At 44.9% G+C, this 25,597-nt stretch overlaps 1 protein-coding gene across 2 annotated transcripts in view; it reads right to left on the bottom strand.

Annotated features, from left to right (window-relative positions):
- The window catches only part of DEPDC7 (DEP domain containing 7), a 217,186-nt gene that overhangs the window by 12,498 nt on the left and 179,091 nt on the right, over positions 1–25,597 (bottom strand). For both annotated transcript variants that reach the window (XM_069223519.1, XM_069223520.1), the window contains exons 6-8: positions 17,193–17,335; positions 5,837–5,962; positions 5,660–5,738 (exon numbers count right to left, since the gene is read on the bottom strand). In XM_069223519.1, coding sequence (XP_069079620.1) covers positions 5,660–5,738; positions 5,837–5,962; positions 17,193–17,335 — 348 coding nt within the window. The remainder of the gene's footprint in view (positions 1–5,659; positions 5,739–5,836; positions 5,963–17,192; positions 17,336–25,597) is intronic.

Below are 25,597 nucleotides of genomic sequence, written 5' to 3'. Positions count from 1 at the left end.
TCCTTGGTTTGACTGGTTATTACAGGAGGTTTGTGAACAGGTATGGATCCATTGCGACTACCCTCACAGACCTGACCTCAAAGATGCCCAAAAAGGTAAAATGGACTCTTCCCGCGGAAACATTAGGGAAAACAGAGAGGAGTGACCACCCCAGCTAGGACCACCCCTAAGGTGTCCAGAGCTGAGGTGACCCCCCCCACCCGCAGAATCCTCCATCTTGGTTTGGATGCAGGGACCAATAGGGTTAGGTTTGTGCTCCCCTTCCCAAAGGGAGGGACACAAGAAGGGTGTAGCCACCCTCGGGGACAGTAGCCATTGGCTACTGCCCTATGACCCCTGAAACATCCCTAAAGCCAGGATTTAAAGGCCTCCCTGAAACAAAGTCCACACATTCCTGGTAACCTGACAAGGAAGGAGGACTGGTAAGTTGAACCCCTAGCAGAGAAGGAGGAAGACTACAACTGACTTGGCCCCAGCCCTACTGGTCTGTCTACTGCTTCAAAGAACCTGCACAAGAACAGCAACAAATCCAGCAGGACCAGCGACCTCTGCCAAGCTCCAGAGGACTGCCCTGCACCCAAAAGGACCAAGGACAGCTGTTACCAGCAACCCTGTCCAAGAAGAAACACCACCCAGGAACTCCAGCCCCAATCCGAATGCATGAGTCCTGACCACTTCACCCGATGCCCACGTCCAGGTGGCCCAACCAACTAGAGGATCCCAGGTGATTCCGAGCAAGTGCCCACCTTGGGTTGACCTCTCCACGAAGCCGCCCGCAGAGTGAATCCCGAGGAACCCCTGACTGCAAAAGCTCCGGACGAGGATATCAGTCGCCCAAAAATACCCCTGCACCTCCCCAGGCCTTGGAGAACCCGACCTGTGCAGCTACGCTTAGCAGGAAGCCCTTCTCCCTGTCCAGCCGGTGGTTTACCCTAGACGACACCCTAGACTTCGCCTGCAGCATCTGAATGACTCCCAGGGTCCCCTCATACAGAACCATTCGAAGCTAGATGCCTTGTTTGCACCCGCAGCCCCAGTGTCGCTGAGGGTATATGTTTGGTGCCTACGTGAGGCCCTCCAAGTGCTCCTCTAAACCCCCTCTCCCTCCCCCAGTCTGCCCTCCGAAGTCGAGGGTACTTCACTGCAGGCAGGCCTAATTCTGAGTGTCTCTATAGGAGCCAGTATTACTTTTGCCACAATTTTGATTTTAACAACAACATTTAAAAAACAATGTAACTTACCAATTTCAAACAAAGTACTATTGATGTGTGTGAAAGATGAATCAATTGAAGTATTTACCTGCAACTTGAATCTTGTGGTTCTAGAAATAAAGAAAATATATTTTTGCTATAAAAAAAAACATTGGCCTGGAATTATGTCATTGAGTGTGTGCTTCTTCTATTGTCTGTTTGTGTACAACAAATACTTTGTACTACCCTCTGATAAGCCGAACTGCGACACCACACTACCACAAGAGAGAGCATTAATATTATCTACTTTATCCTCTGTTAAGCCTTTGGGGAACCCCTGGACTCTGTGCACACTATCTCTCACTTTGATATAGCATACACAGAGCCAGCTTCCTACACATTTCATTTATTTTAATGTTCTGCTAAAGGCTGGTTTTAATAGTGCACTCAGCTAGCCACATAAAATACAGCTCTGTGATTTGCAGCAAGCAGAGGGTTACTCTGCACTACTTTATGGCAAGTAAAAGCTTCCTCTGGACAAAATTCTAAATCTCATTGTCAGGAACATTTATCACAAGAGTTATCTTAACATTTTTAGTGTTGTCTGACAACTAGCACACATTGATTTTTTTTTTATTTAGGTGCTTTTAAATGTTAAGTTATTGCTAAACAAAGCACGCCCCTCCCCACTTCAGGACAGCATCCACCCCCCCCCCCGCCCTCCAACTGCCTTCCAGAGCACAAGCCAGGACCCAGCCTCTCCGTCCTCCAGCAAAGGTCTCCAATCTTGTACAAGCGTTTGAAATAGTGAAAGTAGTCACTAACTGAAGCACCCTCTGACCTGTGTGATAACCCACTAGACACTGCAATGCTAACTACCATTAGAAACTTCCAGGAGGGCATCACTTCTGTTGTATTCAGTGATCTGTGTAGCACTAAGAATTGTGTGCAACTAGCAGCTGGTGTAGGCAACTTGCAAAGCGCCTGATACTTGCCAGGATTAAAAAGAGGTAGCGGCTTTAAAAGCAACCACGTATTTTCAAATCTAATCCAACAGAAGTTTCTAGTAGACGGGTAAAAAGTTAAGGTATGAAGGCTACCACATTTCATGGGCTTGTAAACAGTTAGCCATGAAAGCACGCTTATGGATGAAATTCTTTGCGTTGAGCTGCCTCACTAAAGAGCCTTCTGTGTAGGGTGATGCTCCACACAGCAGGATATTATCCAGTCTCGAGCACCCACAACAAAGGAACAAATTATATAGTTGGGGCGCTGCCTGCCCTAACAAAAATCAATATTTTAAAATAATGTTAAAACTATATCTCTCTATCTCTCCATCTCTCTCTATATATATATATATATATATCCACACACACACACACATTTTAAAATGACAGTTCTAAATCTCAGTTAAATTGTGACATTTTAAACTCCTAAACCACAGAAATTCACCAGTTCTAATTAACTTAAGTTATGCATGGTTAGAGCGCACGTTTAGTTACTTCAGTTAACTAGAACTGTTGAGGTTCAGTGGTTTATAGTGTTTTAAATATTATGTTTTACCTGAGATTTTCCGTAACATCACTTTAACCTTTTGTTTTCCCAGTGAATTTCTGAGCTTGTTTTGAAACAAAGTAACAAATATAAGGGGTGTGCTTTTTAGTAAGGCAGACCTACTGTCTTTGTCAAAAGGTCAGAACCCCTAAAAACACTTAAGGTAGGCCTATCAGCTTTATCAAGGGGATCAGGCAGCACATCACCATATATAGAGCAGACCTATTGGCTTTTTCAAAAGCCACCACAATAATTTATCAAAATCATAATCCAATGTATTGGTTATTAATTTAAAGCAAAATTCACAAAAGCATGCTTCCTGGGTCAAGATTAAGCTTTTTGCTTGGCCCTCCCACCCTGAAACCTTGCAGGCAGAGGCTAGGTGGATTAATTGTCCAAACTATAATTCCAGTTATATTATGAATAAATAAACTTTACTCATAATGCTTTTTGTAAATCCAGCCGTGTCGGCTGTGCAGCCACTGAGCAAACAATCTTGTACTACCTGAGGAAAGCGAAGATGAAACACTTTAGTGAAAGAAACAGATTACTTACCCCTTAAGCATCTGTTCAAGGCACGTAGTACTGTAGTTTTCATGTTCTGCTGTGCATACGCCTACCATTTAGCGTTGGGCCCCGATATCTGTAAGTTGGTTTTCTTCAAAGAGATCTTCTTGAGACACATGATACTCTAACTTAACCTCTTGCTTGCAATGTGCATGGTCATCGGCTCCATTGTTAGATTGTTTTCTGCAAGGAGGGTGAGGACAGAGCCGAGGCGATACAGGAAAGAGATAGCCATGATGACCATGCAAGAGACGAAAGAAGGAATGAACTATAACACCCAAAGGCATCTGGGAAGGAGGGTGGGTGCATGTGTATCTACAGCACTACATGCCATAAACGGATGCTCATAAGTAAGATTTTCCATTTGAGGCATGTGTGGCTCCAGATACACATGCGGTGTATAGACTGTAAAGCAGTCACCCCCTAAGAAGGCAGCCTGTGGATGTTGAAGAAAAGTGAAAAAGTGCACAAAGTACAGCCTGGACAACAGTGGCTTGTTGGCAGGCTGACATGTCTACACAGTGGCGTGTACTGAAAGTAGGTGGTGTAAACCAAGTAGCTGTTTAATTAATATGTGCTATTGGGATGTTCCCGCGGAAGGCCATAGAGGCCTCATTCTTCCCAGTAGAAAGGGCAAAAAGCTTTTAGCTCTTGCGTAACAGGTTTGGATGCATTTAACTATTGATTTGGCTATGCCTGATTTAGATCAAATTCCCCTTCGTACAAAGCAACAAAAAGTTGTTGGGTTTCTCGAAAGAGCTTTGTCCTAGTCACATAGTACATTAAGGCTTGTTGAACGTTTAAGCTTCGTAGTAGGTGGTCATGCCATCCGGAAGGGAGGAGTGGGCACGCTAAAGGTCAGGATCTGTATCTCCTGGTGGATCTATAAAATAAGAATCCCATGCAGCTCCTTGTGGGGTATTTTGTACAGTGCCCCTGCCATGTTCGCCCAGATCAGAACATGGTGACCCCTTTGGTATACATGAAAGTAGGTCAGGAAGAAAAGAAGGTGGGGATGGTGATGCTCGTGGCCTGAGATGTGGTGGAAGGGAGAGGCAGAAGAGGCTCAGGAAGAGCACTGGTGGCTTTGTCATTCTTTTTTCTTTAGGGTCCGAAGTCTAGGGTTGATGTGGACCATGGCTCAAAGGAAGTGGTGGCTAGAAGACGGCCCCTTGTTGGGTGGAAGCTTGGAGCAGTGTCAAGTGATTTGGGGAGCAGGAGCTCTGCTCAAACTGATGAGCCGGCAGGGGGTCTCTGACCTCAAGGATGGCGTCTGAACTATTTTCAGGTGAGAAAGTGTCCTCGTCAACAGCCAATGGCTCAGGGTGATGCACCCCTCAGAGATCCAGGGTGCCGAAGAGGTCTGGGGTGTCATCTCCACATCCGCAGCATCTCTAGTCTACTGGCCCAGGAGTGTCAAAGAGTCATTTTTGACCAAAAGGACCAGCAGACTTCATGTTCCGGTGAGAGGTGAAGATTACAGATCTGGTGGTGGTCAGGCTAGGGATATCTTGCGTGACACCAAAGGCAATATCGAGAAGGTGTCCGTTCCATCACAGTCAAGACACGGTGAGAGAAGATAGAGTTGAAGAGGGCAAGGGCCCGTGGTCAACCGGTGATCTGTCCCAGGCGAAGCTACAGCTATTGACCGGATACAAGAGAAGGGGAGCACAGTCTAATACAATAACAAAGTAGGGAGAGGAACCATGAAGGCTGAAAAGAACGCCGCAATGGTGCTGATTTGGAGCATATGTCTGAACCCGATGGCAGAAAGAAAATCTAACAAATTGAGACGATGACCATGAGCGCTGCAAGCAAGAGTTGGAGTCACAGTACCTCATGACTCAAGAAGAATTCTTTGTTGAAAAAAAATAATAAAAAAAAACAAAAAAACTTGCACTCATCGCCAACACTAGAAGGCAGGAGTATGCACGGCATGTGTATCTACAGCCACACATGCCTAGAATATCTTTTTGTTCTTTGGCGAGTCCATCGGTTAGTCACTTCTTTCAGACATATAAATGGCCAAGGTAGTCCCAGGCACTGATGTACCTTGTGTGTGGATGTCTTGTAAGAATGGCATGCTGTCACTTATAATGAAGTTGGCCAGTGGATCAAGTGGGATGACCCACTGCTAGAGCTGGTGGAAGAAAAATGTGAAAGACAACTCACAAATACAAAATACATATTATTTTAATAAAAGCAAAAGGTCCTGGCTCATGCACGCCTAAAAAAAAAAAAAAAACAATTGCATCTTGTTTACCATTCTGGCACTTGTACTTTAGTGAGTAACTTTTTTGTCGGCAAGAAAAAGACTATGTATCAGAAGTTCTTAGGATCACAGTTACCTGTGTCTTTGTCAGGATCTCCTCCAAGCTGAATCGTTGCCAACTTTTCACTAACCATTTTATGTAAGGATCCAGGGATCTTCAATTGTAAAAGAGAAGAATAATTGAAATAGCCACAATAAATGGTTGAGAAGTATGCCATGGCTAGCTAGAAATTGTGAGAATTGTTTAGTTTACCTTGAATACATCTTTCTGATGATCCAGTAGGAACAGGATAAGAAGATCAGTTTTACCCTTTGACAAACTTTTACTGTTGACAATAGCCACTGAGAAGGTCCTCTTCACAATCATTCTATTTTCAACCTGATTAAAATAAAAAAGTGTTTAACACATTAATTCCAAAATATAATTTAAGTACTCCCCCCCACTCAAACACTAAGTTGGATCCAAAATAACAAATTCTGTGAATCACAACAGCTAGATGAACAAGTTACAAACCTTCGGCAAGACCTTATCTGGTAGGGACACAGAATAGCCACTGTTAAAAATGGGGTCTTTGGTTGACAGTCAGGTTGCCCCTGTTCCAAGCAAGGACCCTCACTCTAGTCAGGGTAAAAGAGAATCACCCTCAGCTAACCCCTGCTTACCCCTTGGTAGCTAGGCTTAACTTCAGAGTGCTAGGTGTAATGTATTTGTACCAACACACACAGTAACTTCATGAAAACACTACAAAATTACAGCACCAGTTTAGAAAAATAGGAAATATTTATCTAAACAAAACAAGACCACAATGACAAAAATCCACAATACACAAGTCAAGTTATCAATAAAAAATGCAAAAAGAGTCTTTAAGTAGTTTTAAACACACACTAGCGCTGCTAGCGTGAAAATGTACCTGGTGCGTGTCAAAAATAACCCTGCACGGGCAAGTGTGCGTCAAAAAGCGCTTGCGAGGCGTTGATTCCACTCACGAGTGCGACTGTGCGTTGTTTCTCCTTTTGCCGGGTCGGGCGCGTCATTTCTTCTCTCCGCAGAGAGCGATGTGTCGGTGAGCACTCTTGGTCCGGGCAGGCCTTGCGTTGTTTTTCCACGCACAGTGGTACTTCAGTCGGAAATCCAGCCGCACGATAATCCGTAAACCCCACAGCGCGGGTTGTGATCTCCCAGCCTCAGTCAGCGATGCTGCGCGTCGTTTCTCCTGCTCCATGCGTCGATTCTTCGGTCGCGTTTCCTGTGAGCGTCGTCTCTCAGCTGCAGAGCCGGCGGCATGTCGTTTCTTCCACCGCAGACCAGAGTCGCGTCAATCTTTTCCCAGCACAGCGCTCTGTGCGTGGATTTCCTTGTCTTTATGCTGCCAGCTTCTCCTTTCAGGGTCCCAGGAACTGGATGGGCACCACAGGGCAGAGTAGGAGTCTCTCCAGAGACTCCAGGTGCTGGCAGAGAGAAGTCTTTGCTTTCCCTGAGACTTCAACAGGAGGCAAGCTCTAAATCAAGCCCTTGGAGATTTCTTCGCAAGAAGGAAGACAACACAAAGTCCAGTCTTTGCCCTCTTACTCTGGCAAAAGCAGCAACTGCAGGATAGCTCCAAAAAGCAGTCACAGGCAGGGCAGCACTTCTCAGCTCTTCTCCAGGCAGAGGTTCCTCTTGATGTTCAGAAGTGATCTAAAGTCTGTGGTTTTGGGTGCCCTTCTTATACCCAATTTCTCCTTTGAAGTAGGCCTACTTCAAAGTAAAGTCTCTTTTGAATGTGAAATCCTGCCTTGCCCAGGCCAGGCCCCAGACACTCATCAGGGGGTTGGAGACTGCATTGTGTGAGGGCAGGCACAGCCCTTTCAGGTGTGAGTGACCACTCCTCCCCTCCCTCCTAGCACAGATGGCTCATCAGGATATGCAGACTATACCCCAGCTCCTTTTGTGTCACTGTCTAGTGTGAGGTGGAACCAGCCCAACTGTCAAACTGACCCAGACAGGGAATCCACAAACAGGCAGAGTCACAGAAATGGTATAAGCAAGAAAATGCCCACTTTCTAAAAAAGTGGCATTTTCAAACACACAATCTTAAAATCAACTTTACTAAAAGATGTATTTTTAAATTGTGAGCTCAGAGGCCCCAAACTCCACATGTCCATCCGCTCCCAAAGGGAATCTACACTTTAATCTGATTTAAAGGTAGCCCCCATGTTAACCTATGAGAGGGACTGGCCTTGCTACAGTGAAAAACGAATGTAGCAGTATTTCACTGTAAAGACCTATAAAACATTACTATATGTCCTACCTTAACCATACACTGCACCCTGCCCTTGGGGCTACCTGGGGCCTACCTTAGGGGTGTCTGACGTGTAAGAAAAGGGAAGGTTTAGGCCTGGCAAGTGGGTACACTTGCCAAGTCGAATTTACAGTTAAAACTGCACACACAGACACTGCAGTGGCAGGTCTGAGACATGATTACAGAGCTACTTATGTGGGTGGCACAACCAGTGCTGCAGGCCCACTAGTAGCATTTGATTTATAGGCCCTGGGCACCTCTAGTGCACTGTACTAGGGACTTACTAATAAATCAAATATGCCAATCATGGATAAGGCAATTACATACACATTTTGTAAAGGAGCACTTGCACACATCAACAACCTGGGGAACAGAGGCAAAAAAGTTAAGGGAGACCACGCCAAGGATGAAAAGTCTAACAGCCACAGATTCCTTACCTTAGAATTCAGCCCAGGCACCAGACAGGATCCAGAAAAATCTTCAGCAGTACCCTGCGTATCGGTAGTGGGTACCGTGCGACTCCTTATTGACATAATCCACCAGATAGGATGTTGACTGAGTCCATATAATCCCTCCTCCAACACAATGACAGTTTTTTCTGTGACCTGAATCCGCGGAACAATGCGCAGCCACAACAGAAATTGGAATGGAACAGTGAAGAGAAAAAGCTGTATAATTGTAAATTACCACCAGTGAATGGAAATGTTTGGTAGGATGAGACCAAGCAAGGGACACTGAGGTAAAATAAAGTAGTTTGCAGAACGGGGAGGATGGGTGTGTCGTAAGGAATCTACAGCTAGTCTGTGTCTCTACCAGATAAGGAGTTACCGAAGGTAAGTAACTTGTTCATCTAATAGAGACAACTAGCCGCAGATTCCTTACCTTAGAATAGATACCAAAGAAACAAACACAGGAGGTGGGTCTGCAAACAACCAATCTAACCGAAGGCGAAGTAGACCGGCACAATTCGGTACGAAGGCGAGAAAGAACATTCGTCCCACCATAAGAATAGTGGAAGACCACAAAACATCACAAGAAGACATGGAATGCCATGGAGAGTGGAGCACGTGGCAACGGAAAAAAATCTATTGTAGACAACATTCAAGAGGAAACGAAACATGTATAGACTTAAGGTAGGAGCTACGCCAGTAAAATCTTTCAGGACCAAAGTGCAAGACCACCTACAAACATCCAATAAGGGATGACCACAGAGGATATGTAAAGAAGGGGGTCAAAGCATGCATGCTGCCTCAGCAGGATACACAGGAAAAAAAAAAAATCTGCAACAAATAGAAAGACAACAATGTTATGAAGAGTAAGTTGAAAAACAGATGGCACTTCTCCAGGAACACCAACGGAAGAGCAGTCGAGAAGGGTAACATAACAAATGCATATAAAAAGGGGACAAAAAGATACACAAGGCATTCCATGTGAGTGACAGATGATGGAGAAACAAAGATCAGAATAAAGATGCCAAAACACCGATCTGCACACCTATAGATGTAACAATAAGATGTCCATACAAAAAGGTATTACACAGAGTGAGTCAAGGTAGACACGGACGTAGAAGTAGAACCCAATATATGTAGATATACATTTATAGATGCATAATATATGGAAATAGAGAAAGAAAGGGGCTAGGCAAACGGCAACCCTGCAACAAAAGAAGAGGGAAGGGATTAAAAAAAAAAAAAAAAAAAAAAAAAAAAAATCCCAACCCCTCCAGAAAGGAAAAAGCCCATTACGCAGGAAAAGCAATGCTAACGGACTTAAACCAAAAAGAAGCTGGCAGAACAATCTGCCTATAGGAACAGATACCTTGTGGCTTATGAACAAGGTTGACACCAGGTGGGAAATCGTCACAGGAGACGACGCCAACCATAGAAGGCGAAGATAATAGCAACAAGTAGTCCAGCAGATGGAAAAAAGTCGCTGAAGGAAGAGCCGAAGGAAAAAGTAAAGGTGATGTTGACTTCCAGAATGGGATCTGAACAGTGGACCTGCAGGGTGGTGCAAGTTCAAAGCAAATGTATACACCAGAGACTACAATGCTCAGCAACAGAGCGAAAAATGGCCACCAAAAGAAAGACATGTAGCCAACAGGAAAGGATAAAGCAAGTGTTGGGGGGCCAGGTGAGATTGGGGGGGAGGGGGGAGGAGTAAGCATCCTGACGTACCACCACAGCAGCAGGGTAAGAAAATACTTATAAACACACACATGCACACAATATAATGAACTGCAGCCAGGATCAGACAAACCGGTCATAAGGAAGACTACAATTCCATGAAGAGGACCAAGGCTGTGGCACATGGGCAAACAAACATGTGGGCCAATGCACAGAGGATTTAATAGGCCATGAGAAAATCTGAAATGTAATGGGTGCACCGTAAAGGTGACAGTGTGCCCACTGTAAAGTAGCAAACCAGAAAAGACGTAACAATAAGGAATACAAAGGAACACTTCCAATGGAAGATACACCATGGATTTGAAAGCAGAACACCTCCTTGCACCCAATGGGTAATCTCTTAGGCAAAACGCCCATAAGCAGAGACAACAGATAACCACTCTCGAAGAGGCATGAGAACAAGGGTCGCTATAATGGAATATGTCCACGAAAGGTGGAAAAAGAATGCACCCCTGCAGACACTGGAACACAAACTAGGGCACTAGGCAGTTTGAATATAATAAGAAAAAGCACCTGCAAGGAGCAGGAACACCACACCGGGTGTCATACTAGAAGCCAGAAGCACACTGCCCATAAGGGCAGTAGAAAAACACAGAGGAAAAAACAGGGGAATAAAAACGGCCCCTCAACAAAGGAAGGAAACCAATACAGATTTGGAAGTCCTCCCCCTTTACCACAAGGAGGCTTCAAGACTTAGTGCCACCATGAGCGTCTCTAAAGCGGTGTAAAGCTGAGTCAACATGTGCACTAAAAAGGCATGTCAAGTAAAGCTTTCTGCACAGCCTTCGAAAAATTGGAAAGACGCAAGCATGCCTGCCGGCGCAGAGCCACTGAAGTGGCCATACCCTCCAACATAATCAGTGGTATCCATACCACATCTGATACTAAAATTGGCAGCTTTCTGACCATCCCGTACTAAGGGAACTAGAACATTCCTAGCCTCCTCTGGTGTAGTAGGCAAAATGTGCTCCACCAAGGCCCACAAGACATGGGAGAAGCGAGCAAGGACACAAGAAGTGTTGATTAAACGCAGGAAAGAGCAAGATGAAGCGAAAATCCACCTACAGGAAGCGTCCAGCTGTCTAGCCTCTCGCACATGTTGTCGGGGGTCGACCGACTTCAAGAAACTGAGACCTCTACATCGGAAGGATCGTTGATCAACTCCAGTGAGACGACAATGGAGATGTCGAGCAAAGTCAAAAGCAGCACCACCTCCACCAGCAATGGAGTCAATCAAGAATAATCAGGTGCAGAAGGTGGAAGCCGTAGGAGGCTGTGCACTGGAACTGAAACAACTCTGGAGATGGAGCCAGGGGAACCGAGGGGCACCAAGGACAAAGCCGCTGGTGAAGATGCTGCCAGGGCACCCTCCACCTCCTTAGGGCCCGCTCCCCAGGGCCCGAAGGCACTCCAGAGGGAGGGATAGGCCCAAAAAATGGCATGCAGGGATGAGTAATAGTCACGCATCTGGGCCAGTCTCACCCGTGCCAGAACAATCTTGGAGACGCAGATAGACTCCTGGATGGACTGGTCCTCAGAAACTGGAGGAGCCGCAGGACACAACTTCAATCGCAGACTACGCTTACCTTGAGATGTCGAAGCCACATGCAAACGACTCCTAGAGCGTTAGCATGGATAGGTTGTGGAAGAAGAAAGACTCCGACGCCTAAGGAAGTCCTGGGAAGTCAACAACTGCCACCAGGACCTTCATCTTCTCCCTTGTCGCTTTTGGCCTCAAATGTTGACAGCCGTCACAATCGTCAGTGTAGTGATGGGCACCACAGTACCACATACAGACAGTATGGGGATCTGTGACCGACATCTGTCAAGCACAGGATTTAAAGTTAGAAGGCATACATACAGTTCCATCTTAGTCAAAAAAAGGAAGGTTAAATGGCCAGAGGAACCACTTCTCTGGATCCGCATTGCAGCGCAGAGAAAAAAAAAAGAAAAAAGAAACTGACGTGAGCTGAGCAATTATATGGACTGTCGACGTCATATCCAGTGGATGACATCGATAGGGAGTCGCATGGCGCCCTCTACCGACACGCAGAGGTACTGTTGAAGAGTTTTTCCAGATCCAGTCTGGTGCCTGGGGAGAGTCCTAAAGTAAGGAATCTGCAGCTAGTTGTCTGTCAGATACACCTCTTCACAATTAAACCCTAATTCCACCAGCTTGCACATCTTTTGCCATCCAAGAGCTCATTAAAACGAGTCAAAAAAATGAACATCAACACACCTAATTAACTGACCCCCCCCATAACCAATCACATGACAGCACCGAAAGCAACTTAATGGGAAATGAGCTTTGTGGGGAATTAAATACTGTAATCGAGGCACCTCTCTCAAACTACTAAAATGCGAAATGCCACCACCTTCTGGTGGAACCAGAAACCATTTAAACTCTTAAGATCCAAACTTACAAACAGCCAGCATTGCACACATGTAGCATTCTGCTCAGCACATTTCCCATTCACCCAAATTCCTAGCATTGGTCAGCTGGACACACCTCAGTTATCCTTTCAATCCAATCATATGGAATGCTAATGGCAATTATTAGGGAAGCAATAATAGCATTTAAAATAGGACAAGAGCAGTCTGTGTTTAGAGAAAACACAAGAAACAATCCTTCGCTCGCTTATATGTTAAGCTTCCTATTACGCCCAATGGAGCTTAACTCAAGGAAGGATCACCTCGTACATCTAGGCGGCAAGACACGTTCCTGAACTTCATGACCAAGTTGTGCGTCACTGAGCTGGAAGAAAGAAATTAGGTAGAATGTACTGCTGGCTGTAGCCAACAATAGCTGGCCTCAGATGTTTTTGGTAACAAAAAAAAGCTGATGTCTCTATCCTTGACAAGGTGAACATCCTATTGGCAGGTTATAAACGATCGAGCTTGAACAGACACAGAAAAGAGAAAACCTTTGCTGAGGATTTACCTCCACCAAAGTAACTGTAAATGAGGAAGTAATTTGAGGACTCAATTTCTACGCCAAACTTGAAGAACCCTCAGACAGACTGAAGAATCCAATGAGCAGCAGAAGATTGACGGCAAGAAAAAAAAAAAGGAGACGTTTTCTCGTTCAGGTAAAAGAAATCAAGTGTGTTGTGAGCCACGTCACAAAGAGGAACATTGTAATGGAACTTATCAACCTGTCTGGAGGATGTGATGCTGTTACAAAAGCATTAAAGGTTGCAAGGGAGGATTAGTGCGTAGAAGTGTAGGGTGTTGGACTGTAGGGGATTGCACCGTATCCCTGTTCTGGCAGCTGTTCTTGGGTGTGCCTGGGGTCCAGCTGATCCAGGGAAACATGCTGAACTTGTCCTGGTGTCATTTTGCGACATTTCAGTAGCACCAGTGCGTGGTCTGCATTCCGTTTGAAGCAGCAATGTGCAGGCAGCATAGAAGGCTTCTTATTTACACTTCCAGCTGGGCCCAAAACAAAGGCCTCATTTAAAGACCTACCAGCCCTCCTGTTGTGTGAGGGTAATACTGGATGGGAGCTATCTGGTGCCGAACACTTAGATGCCAAAGCAAAGGAGGGAAAGAAAGGTACTCAGCATGTGATCACTTCAGAAGTACATAAGACTGATTTGGAGGCAGGTTTTTAAAACTTCGTTCAGCTCCCCATATAAGGTTCGCACAGACGCCCTCAGAGAATCCAAGAAAACCTGCCGTACCTGGAAAAAACCTGGCGCAAAGAACACACCGCAGAAAATATGTCAGCCCTCAAAATCACCACCCGCGAACACCACCAGCTGATCCGTTCCACCAAAAGAGCATCCTTCAAAGAGAGACTGGACAAGAACACCCACAACAGCAGAGAACTCTTCAACATCGTCAAAGAGCTCTCCAATCCCAACGCCAGCTCCAACTCCATCACGCCCTCACAAGAACTCTGCAACTCCCTCGCTACCTTCTTCAGCCAAAAGATCACCAACCTAAACCCATCAGCACAGAAGAGACTAGAACCACCATGAACACCATCCACTCCAGCGCCCCCTCGGACCCGTGCCCACATCACATCTTCAACAAAGCCGACGCCATCATCGCCCCCTACCTCCAGAGCATCATCAACAGCTCGTTTACATCTGCCACCTTCCCCGAGAGCTGGAAACATGCGGAAGTCAATGCTCTCCTGAAAAAACCTACGGCAGACCCCAACGACCTGAAGAACTTCCGCCCCATCTCGCTCCTCCCCTTCCCGGCCAAGGTCATCGAGAAAGCCGTCAACAAGCAACTGACCAACTTCCTCGAAGACGACAACAACCTGCTCGACCCCTTTGAGTCCAGCTTTCGAGCCAACCACAGCACGGAAACCGCCCTCATCGCAGTCACTGATGACATCCGAACCCTGCTGGACAATGGAGAAACAACAGCCCTCATCCTCCTTGACCTCTCGGCTGCCTTCAACACCGTCTGCCACCGCACCCTAATAACCCGCCTCCACTCCACCGGTATACAAGGACAGGCCCTGGACTGGATCATCTCTTTCCTCTCGGACCGATCCCAAAGAGTCTACCTCCCGCCCTTCCGCTCGGAACCCACAAAGATCATCTGCGGCATCCCACAAGGCTCCTCGCTCAGCCCTACGCTCTTCAATGTCTACATGAGCCCCCTCGCCGACATCGCTCGCAAACACAACATCAACATCATCTCCTACGCCGACGACACCCAGCTGATACTCTCCCTCACCAAAGACCCAGCCACCGCCAAAACCAACCTACAGGATGGAATGAGAGATCGCAGAATGGATGAAGCTCAGCCGCCTGAAGCTGAACTCAGACAAGACGGAAGTCCTCATCCTCGGAAACTCCCCGTCCGCCTGGGACGACTCTTGGTGGCCCACGGCCCTGGGCACCGCACCGACCCCTTCAGACCATGCATGCAACCTCTGATTCATCCTGGACCCCCTTCTCACCATGACCAAGCAAGTCAACGCCGTCTCGGCCTCTTGCTTCCACACACTTCGCATGCTCCGAAAGATCTTCTGTGGGATCCCCGCCGACACCAGAAAAACTGTGACCCACGCCCTCGTCACAAGCCGCCTGGACTACGGAAACACCCTATACGCAGGAACCACCGCAAAACTTTAGAAACGTCTTCAGCGCATACAGAACGCTTCTGCACGCCTCATCCTCGACGCACCCCGCCACAGCCACATCTCCGCCCACCTGAAACACCTGCACTGGCTACCCGTCAACAAAAGGATCACCTTCAGGCTCCTCACCCACGCACACAAAGCCCTCCACAACAAAGGCCCCGAATACCTCAACAGCCGCCTCGCCTTCTACACGCCCACCCGTCAACTTCGCTCTACCAGCCTCGCTCTTGCCGCCGTCCCTCGCATCTGCCGAAACAACGCTGGAGGGAAATCCTCTCCTACCTGGCAGCCAAGACGTGGAATTCCTTCCCTAACCACCTCAGGACTACCCAGGACCACCTCGCCTTCAAGCGACTCAAGACCTGGCTCTTCGAGCAATAGTGACACATCCCCCCCCCCCCCCCCGCCCCTAGCGCCTTGAGACCCTCACGGGTGAGTAGCACGCTCTATAAATACCATGATTGATTAAGGAATATGCTTGCACTGTAAAAACACAAGATTTCTGTAATAATACCTATAATAATTACACAGATATCAAAGTAAATGGCACCTACTATTTCTATCCCTTAATTATTTTACAGGGCTATTCATCCCAGTGTAGAGTGTCTGAGCACTTTACATCACAGGCAGAAACACACACAAAAAAATCATATAAGTGTTGTAAATCAATGTAAGGTAATGTGACATAACACAATGAGTAATAACTTGTAAGACTTACATAGCATCCACACTTTATTATATGTTAAGAGTGAACAGTTGGGAGATACACAAAGTAAGGCTATAAAACCATACACAACGATTGTGGTGGTCGGTACTAACAGGACTTTATTACTTCCCAAATTAACCCTTTTTTGTAATCTTAGAACAGATTGAGAAGAAAAAACAATAAAGATCTAAACCCATGACTTAGTTTGCATGCAGCTTCTTGATGCCAGTAAATAGATCACTGTACTATAATGATTGTAACTTATGAACAGGAAGTAACAAAATGAACTTTGTGTCAAAATGCAGTACCCCACTTACCATCTACATAACATACAAATCTGTGATTTGCATTTTAAGCAACGTGCTTTGCAACAGGCACATTACCCTCTATGCTACTTAACAAGTCAAACCTGTGACTAGAAAAAAACAGACCTCTCCCAGAACTGATTTTTAGCACTAGAGTTAGTCTACCGCGATTATAATCACAACATTTCTGGGCACACAATGATGTCTGCAGCAAGTGTTTTAACTCCGTAAGTATTTTAAAATGCAGGCTCTTTGCGACAAAATGAGTAAACCAGAATGGACTTACTGTTGCATGCAACCTTGTTGTCATTTGATTGCAGCACATTTTGTTTAAACATATGTTTAAGTTAACTGTCAGACTCTGCATTCCAAGCTCCGCCCCTTGTGACTCCACCTCCATTCTCCGCCACACCCTGACCTCCAATTTATGGGTTCCCGGAGAATTTGTTTCCAGTTCCAGCACTGGATATATGTTAAAAAAACATTTAAAATGGCGTTCTGGTGAAGACCTCACAGTGATGACAATGCACTTAAACTGATGGCATCACTGGGTAAGGTAGAAAAAGCTTTTGAGACTATTTTTGCTAAGGCCCAAAAACGGCTGCAGGATAGAATGTACATATTCCTTCCCTGGACTGAAAAATTGAGAAATTGTCTGATGAACGACTCTGAACATCTAATTATCAAGATGATTTTTCAAAACTTTACTTCCCAGTGGGCATGAAAGATATTCAAACACAGCCTCAATGAGGTGGCGACCTCGTTTAGGAGGACAGCTGGCCCACTTCACATGGCACAGACCTGCTATCCAAAGTGCATGCACAAAACAGCTACAGCTAATTAAACCTCTGCCTAACCTAAGACTCCTTTATAACATCCCTTATATAGAATAAAATGAAATAAAATGTATTTGTAATTGTATTCTGTTGCGAATTTTGGGTCATGTTATAAGGTAGAAATTACATTTAGATAAACTAAATATAGATGAACTATACAACTATGCTTAAAATAGGAATCACTTGCCTCTTTCTGCAGTTTAAATTCAGATGGATCAGCTGCAACAGCTATGAAATACAGCAGTCTTCTGAACTCCTCTCGGGTTGAAGGATGCAGGAGTTTTAGGCAAAGCTGAGTTGCCTCCAGTGCTTGCTCAGTTTTTCCATTTACTAGGATTCAAAAATTATTGTTACTATTTGATGTGGGAATATCATGTAGTATTTAAGGTTTTATTGGACTACAGTTAAAGTTTGAATCCAAATGACCTCCCAAACTTAGTAAATGCTAAAATTATTTTTTATATCTTCATTTATGTAAATACAAACTATCCAAGAGAATAAAGCAGACATAATATATACAGTGCAGCAAAGTAATCCAGGCAATGCCACAACAGCAAGAACAAGAAGCGAAGTAAAAATAGATCATTGCAAGACAGTAAATCAAGACCTGTGCAAGAATACACATGAGAAACAGATACAGAAATGCAAAAAACAAAACTTCACTCAAAAAGCTCCACGGTGCAAACAGCAGGCTAAAGACCTCATTCATTTAATGACTGAAGACTAGCTCTTTGAACTAGGCAAAAGCAGGAGGGGCACTGCCTGGAGCCAGCACACAGATGTCAGCCGCCTTACTATACGTATTGCCAACTTATTGACTGATCCAGGCCAGCACACCCTGCTGCAGCATGAGGGAACACATCTCAGGGGTGTAAGGAAATGCCTCCTTGGCATGGTTACCCCCTAACTTTTTGCCTTTGCTGATGCCAAGTTATGATTTGAAAGTGTGCTGGGACCCTGCTAACCAGGCCCCAGCACCAGTGTTCTTTCCTTAAATTGTACCTTTGTCTCCACAATTGGCACAACCCTGGCACTCAGGTAAGTTCTGTGTAACTGGTAGCCCTGGTACCAAGGACCCTGATGCCAGGGAAGGTCTCTAAGGGCTGCAGCATGTCTTATGCCACCCTGGGGACCCCTCACTCAGCACAGGCACACTGCCTCAAAGCTTGTGTGTGCTGGTGGGGAGAAAATGACTAAGTCGACATGGCACTCCCCTCAGAGTGCCATGCCAACCTCACGCTGCCTGTGGCATAGGTAAGTTACCCCTCTAGCAGGTTTTACAGCCCTAAGGCAGGATGCACTATACCACAGGTGAGGGCATAAGTGCATGAGCACTATGCCCCTACAGTGCCTAAGCAAAACCTTAGATATTGTAAGTGCAGGGTAGCCATAAGAGTATATGGTCTGGGAGTTTGTCAAACACGAACTCCACAGTTCCATAATGGCTACACTGAAAACTGGGAAGTTTGGTATCAAACTTCTCAGCACAATAAATGCACACTGATGCCAGTGTGCAATTAATTGTAACATACACCCAGAGGGCATTTTAGCGATGCCCCCTGAATACCTACCCGACTTCTAGTGTAGGCTGACCAGTTCCTGCCAGCCTGCCACATACCAGACATGTTGCTGGCCACGTGGGGAGAGTGCCTTTGTCACTCTGTGGCCAGGAACAAAGCCTGTACTGGCTGGAGGTGCTTCTCAACTCCCCCTACAGGAACTGTAAAACCTGGCGGTGAGCCTCAAAGGCTCACCCCTTTTGTAACAGCGCCCCAGGGCATCCCAGCTAGTGAAGATGCCCGCCCCTCCGGCCACTGCCCCCACTTTTGGCGGCAAGGCTGGAGGAGATAATGAGAAAAACCAGGAGTCACCACCCACCAGTCAGGACAGCCCCTGAGGTGTCCTGCGCTGAGGTGACCCCTGCCTTGAGAAATCCTCCATCTTAAGTTTGGAGGATTCCCCCAATAGGATTAGGGATGTGCCCCTTCCCCACAGGGAGGAGGCACATAGAGGGTGTAGCCACCCTCCCAGACCTAAACACACCCCTAAATTCAGTATTTAGGGGCTCCCCAGATCCCAGGAAATCAGATTACTGCAACCTGAAGAAAGAAGGACTGCTGACCTACAAGCCTGAAGAGAAGGAGGAATATGACAACTGATTTGGCCCCAGCCCTACCGGCCTGTCTCCAACTTAAAAAACCTGCTCCAGCAATGCATCCAACAGCGACCAGCGACCTCTGAAGCCTCAGAGGACTGCCCTGGACTACAGGACCAAGAAACTCCTGTGAACAGCGGCCCTGTTCAAAACCAGCTACTTCTTTGCAACAAAGAAGCAACTTCCAAGGACTTCACATTTCCCGCCAGAAGCGTAAGACTCTACACTCTGCACCGGACGCCCCCGACTCGACCTGCAGAAAACCAACACCTTAGGGAGGACACCTGGCGACTGCGAGCCCGTGAGTAACCAGAGATGACCCCCCCTGAGCCCCCATAGCAACACCTGCATAGAGAATCCAGAGGCGCCCCCTGATCGCGACTGCCTGCAACAAGGGACCCGACGCCTGGAACCAACATTGCACTCGCAGCCCCCAGAACCTGAAGGAACTGAACTTCGACGCAGGAGTGACCCCCAGACGACCCTCTGCCTTGCCCAGGTGGTGGCTGTCCCGAGAAGCACCCCCCGTGCCCGCCTGCACCGCTAGTGTGACCCCCCAGGTCCCTCCATTGAAACCTATACAAAACCAGACGCCTGCTTTGCACACTGCACCCGGCCACCCCTGTGCCGCTGAGGGTGTGTTTTGTGTGCCTACTTGTGTCCCCCCTCCCCCAGTGCTCTGCAAAACCCCCCTGGTCTGCCCCCCGAGGACGCAGGTACTTACCTCCTGGCAGACTGGAACCGGAGCAACCCTGTCCTCCAAAGGCGCCAATGTGTTTTGGGCACCTCTTTGACCTCTGCACCTGACCGGCCCTGAGCTGCTGGTGTGGTAACTTTGGGGTTGCCTTGAACCCCCAACAGTGGGCTGCCTATGCCCCAGGACTGAGACTTGTAAGTGTTTTACTTACCTCCTAATCTAACCTTTACTTACCTCCCCGAGGAACGGTTGATTTTTGCACGGTGTCGACTTTGAAAATAGCTTATTGCCATTTTTACAAAGACTATGTGATATTGCTTTCATTCAAAGTTCCTATAGTATCTAACTGAAGTAACTTACATTTAATGTATTAACTGTAAATCTTGAACCTGTGGTTCTTCAAATAAACTAAGAAAATATATTTTTCAATATTAAAACCTATTGGCCTGGAGTAAGTCTTTGTGTGTGTTTTCCTCCTTTATTGCCTGTGTGTGTACAACAAATGCTTAACACTACCCTCTGATAAGCCTACTGCTCAACCACACTACCACAAAATAGAGCATTAGAATTATCTACTTTTGCCACTATCTTACCTCTAAAGGGAACCCTTGGAGTCTGTACACACAATTTCTTACTTTGAAATAGTATATACAGAGCCAACTTCCTACAAGGGGGGGAAAAGAAACCTCTCAAATCATAATCAAGAACATGCTGGATGCAACATGCATGAGACTGATAAAGCAAAAACTAGGATTTAGGGACACTGTACACTAGTGTATCCAAGCTAAATGAGTACACTGGCGGTAGGGCATATCTTTGGAAGCTGGGGGGGGGATTTTGGGGGGGGGGGGGGTATAGGGGGGGGGGAACAGCACCAAAGGGATAGGTAACAGATTGCCTTTAACCAAACGATATTGCAAAAATATTTTAAGGTCACCAGGTTAAGGTAATCAGAAACCAGCTCACTCAAAAGGTACAAATATTCAACCAAATGGATCTTGGACAACAGGCCTGGCACATAGAAAAACGTACCCTACCAGAGGGTTACAGATCTTGTAGTTGCATGAAATAAATGAACACTGCGTATTCTATATTCAATTCTACTGTAAAGTTCCTTGCTAAAATCAAACCTACATCAAAGAGCCATATGGTACATTAGACTGAAAGATTGACAAATGGATCTCTCCTGTTCAGTGTCTATAAGACGTTAGGAGCTCAGCTTTAAATCAGAAGGAAGTGAAGGACATGTATGATATAAATCAATTCATCTTCAAGTCCTCAACCTCGAAGTTATCAATAACTAACCAATTCAAATTTTTCTACTTCATCCAAGCTGATCTACTGTCTCAGATTCAGTTAATGTGCTGGGTTAGTAAAGAATAAACGCCCTCACTAAGACTAGCTATAAAAGAAAAAAATGGAGACTAATGCTTTTTCATATGGAAACCCTAATTTGCAAGCTCCTCAAGTACGGATCCAATAGTCACAAATTATTTCAATGTCCAGAATTCCATAATAACCACCCTTTGTTGTGCTATGTCATAACTCATCACTATACCACTGCATCAGACTTCGAATGATTGAGGTATTGATGCACATTCCTGTTGGGTCAGGACTGGTCAGACTAGTAGAGTTTCTCCCTTAAATCTATCCCCAATGACATTTTAAGCTTAGAATTCCCAGTAATGTCAAATAAAATGGAAATCATATTTAGGAGAAAGAACACATTATCAGAAAGCAACACATGAATAGAGAAGGACCCCACTTCTACGTTTCCTCTTACCTAATCTGCAAGGGTGGTCCCCAAGTGTTTTTATAGGACTCATCTAGTGGGGTTACTGGAAGCATGTTACCTAATTTATTTGAATGGGCTTGACCTTGAAAGTCAATGGAGCTCTTTGGTATTTTTGTAGGGATCCAAGATTAAAATTGCCTACAATAACCTATTGGTTTATTAGAGACTACCATGACACTAACAACACGTATCTGTAAAATTCTGTGGGTTGACATGTTTCACCCAACTTGTTATGGATCAAAGTGTAATTTGCCTTTCTTCAAGCCCAATTATGAATCCCTAGATATCTCCAATGTGGGCTTACTTGTATTATTCCAAGTATCCCATTATTTGTGGGTATTTGATTTTTTTTTTAAGCATTTGCGCCACACACACAAACCTACTGATTGTATTCCTCAGTAGGTTCATTAATTTCATAGCTGTATATAAACATGTTTTGTCATACAGTAAGTACTGCACACTCAACTATCAGTGTGGTGATATTGTGCACAAACACTTTAACAAGACCTTTTCATAAGGTTTCAAAAATATGGTGAGTAATATCCTATTTCTCAGTGTTTTCATATACCAATAAGCATGCATTTTCCAATGTTAACACCTTGAGAAAATCTCTTACTGGTATTATTTGCTGTTTGTACCCCCATGAAATTATTAGAGGCAGGGAGAATTGATTGTTAAACAATGATGGGGAAAAATACAAATCCTTATGATTCCTTGCTCTTTTTTGATGTTTAAATAGTTTTTTCTGGGTAGTCCCTTTCTCTATGTTTCTTTGTAAGGTTATCTGCTGGTCTTAAAAATCTTCAAATTTACAGCAGTTTTTCCTTAAGTCAATTTTCACTGTTCATGGTTTTGGATGGAAACTAGCATATTTTCTGCAGTCAATTATTGCGCTTAAAGGATTTGGGTGGAGATGGGCATATGAGCAGATTATTCTTGTCGGAGTTTAAAAGTTTCTGTATTCCTGGTACACTGATCTGGTACCATCTTAACATACAGGAAAACTAGTTCTGTATTGCTGGTAGAGTGTGAAATTTCTAGTTAAGAAGTAGAGCAGAAAAAAAAACAGAAAAAAAAAAAACATCTTAACACGAGGAGTAATGAGTGACGTCATCATGCCTCCACCTGAACATAGTACGCCGATCACCTGATGCGGAAGACATAAGAGAATAGAAATGATGACAAACACGGGTAAGCAACATTCAAGGTGCAGAAGAGCCATATAAGTACAACAGAGTGCAGACGTTTGAAGAACCAAAATGAGGCAGTTTTAAAGGGGCAGGGGGTTGTCTGCAAAAAACAGAGTAAAGTTGCAACGCCTTAATGCAATATCTTGTTTTTGTATTTTCTCCTCACCGGAATCTGACAATAAGGTCTGGCCGCCTCGGAGATCATTAGGCACCAAGAGCCAATATTACCAGTAAGAGTTTTTAGCTAGGTGTGGAGATTGAAAGGTGCGTGCTTATCAATGAGTGAAAACATGGACTTATTGAATAGAATGGCTTTTGCAAACCTTATTGAAAGGCTTTTTTCACAAGGTTTGTGCACAATATCACTACACATGAACACGCAGTGCTCACTGTGACCCACAATCTGCATGCATAGCTATGAAATTATTAAGGGTATCTCTCTTAACAGACAGACGGTCTCCTGAAGAATAACAGTAGTAGTTGTATGTATGGCATGGATGATGTAGAAAACACCCACAAATATAGGGACCTCACAAAAAATATACATACATCTAAATTGGAGGTATCCAGGGATCTATAACTGGTCCTGAAGAAAGTCAAATGATTCTTAGAGGCAGAGCAAGCTGGCTGCAACATGTCAATCCATTGACTAGAGACATTTTCCCAGTAAGCGTTGCCATCTGTTTTTAACCTTGTCAAGACAGTCTTTAATAAACCAACATTAGGATATCAGACTATTTTAATATTTAATCCTTCCAAAAGAACACTAAAGGGCTCCCTTGACTTTAAAGATAGAGCTTGTTCAAATCCAGTAGTTATCTGCACAAGGACTCCATGATAAAGCATGCAACTAGTAACCCTGGTGGGTGAGAGTCCTATAAAAATACTTAGGACCAGCCTTACAAATTAGGATAATTTAAGGATACATAGAAGTGGGTCCCCATTCTACCGATATGTTGCTTTTCTGATGGCAATGAATTATTTCTGCTAAAATGATTTCTATTGTATTTGACATCACTATGTGAATTCTAACCCTAAAACGTAACTGAAGGCATTTAAGGAATGGAAACTATCAGCCTCACCTATTCTACCCAGAATGATTCACTGCATGAACTTTCAAAGTCATGGGGTCCCTCAAATGCTTCTCACTCCCTCACTTTGATCAAGACATTCGAAAGCAACACCAAAACACTATTCTTCCCCAGGAGAACAATCCTCTGTGCATACCTTAAACAAATTAGTAAAGCAGAAGGCTTGAGTAACAGAGCAAGCAGCCGAGAATTAAAGACACCCGCCTTCTGCATCATACATCAGGCTCAAAAGAGCAGATCAAATATTTTCCCAAAGTTAGCAACAGGGTTAATACACACCCTTGATTAAATACAGACCTACCCCAATATAAAGCACTAAATAAGTAATACAAATGTTAACAAATTGTATGGGTCATGCAACTGCTATCATTTATCAGCCACAATATTGAAAAGGTGCCTTCAGTTTCAACCTAGAATAAAACTAGTTTGATCCAGATTACCAGGATATGCTCTAGCAGTTCAAGGGCTACTTAACTAAATCTGGCTATCATAGTAAGACAGAGACAATGGCCTGCAGGACAGTCTTTTGGTTTTTAGATTAAAGTATCAGTCATATAAACTACAGAGGTTAAAAACGACTTATTTCAGCGTCTCAACTTGTTAAGGTGTGGGGAGAGAAAATACTTTATAATCCTTTATAAAATTCCAATGTGAGCACACCATGTCCTAGGCTTTTCCCCAAAGAACTTAATTGTCTTTTCAGCTATGCATATGCATTTTCTTGAACAAAGAGGAGACATCTTTTGATCAAGTTTCTCAATGGTTTCCAGACTGAGAAAGCAATCCGAATTTTATTTTGGTATATGGGTCTGCTATACAGTGTTGCAGAATTGGACAAACCGAACCAATGGATCCAATCAATGGAATAAGGGACCTACATCAGTGCCTTTTAAAATGGCTAGTTCTCCTCCCTACATGCTGCCCTAACTACACAGGAATGCCAATATGGTGGCGGCCCTATGCTGGCAGGTTTTATCCTCTGGAGAACTGGATGAGGAAGGGAGATCATACCAAGCCCACTGGGAGACTGGTGCACATGGAGCACAGATGTTTGAAGAGGCTGGGATGCAGAGAAAACCCTTAAAACATTGTCTGCCATGGTGGGCTGGTGGAGCACTTCAAAAGTCTGGTGCCTTGGAATGTCTGCGTGTGTCAGTCAATCGCTACTTGGTAATTTAACAAAGGAGCAGTTGGCAATCATGTCGAAGCTGCAAGTCCTGAACGGTGACATTCTACAATTGATGACACTGGATTTTAAAGGTTTGCAACACTTCCCTATGGAGAAAAAGAAGGCTGCATAGAAGGACAGAAGAGAATTCATAGCACCCAATGTCTTGGCAGCCAAAGAAACTAAGGAGGATGATTGAGGAGCAGTGAGAAAACATTAATGTGGAAAAACAGCATTTAAGGTGGCAAATTGATTCTAAAATATCCTTAAGGAGGGGGGAATTGGAACATACCAAAGGGAGAGGAGTGAGCAAAGGGAAGGTGGTGGGTAGTTTGGATTAGGGACTCAATAGACTGGAGACCAATTGGGGGGGGAGGGGAGGGAAGAAGTGTAAGAAGCATTTTCAACAATAATTACTGCGCAGAGACAAAGATTGCACCCTGGTCAAAAGGAAAGCAATCAGTATGGCAAATGACATGGATTTAACCATGTTGTG

This window comes from Pleurodeles waltl, chromosome 3_1 (genome assembly GCF_031143425.1).
Source record: "Pleurodeles waltl isolate 20211129_DDA chromosome 3_1, aPleWal1.hap1.20221129, whole genome shotgun sequence".
Lineage (NCBI taxonomy): Eukaryota > Metazoa > Chordata > Amphibia > Caudata > Salamandridae > Pleurodeles > Pleurodeles waltl.
This window is presented reverse-complemented; position numbering and strand designations above follow the sequence as displayed.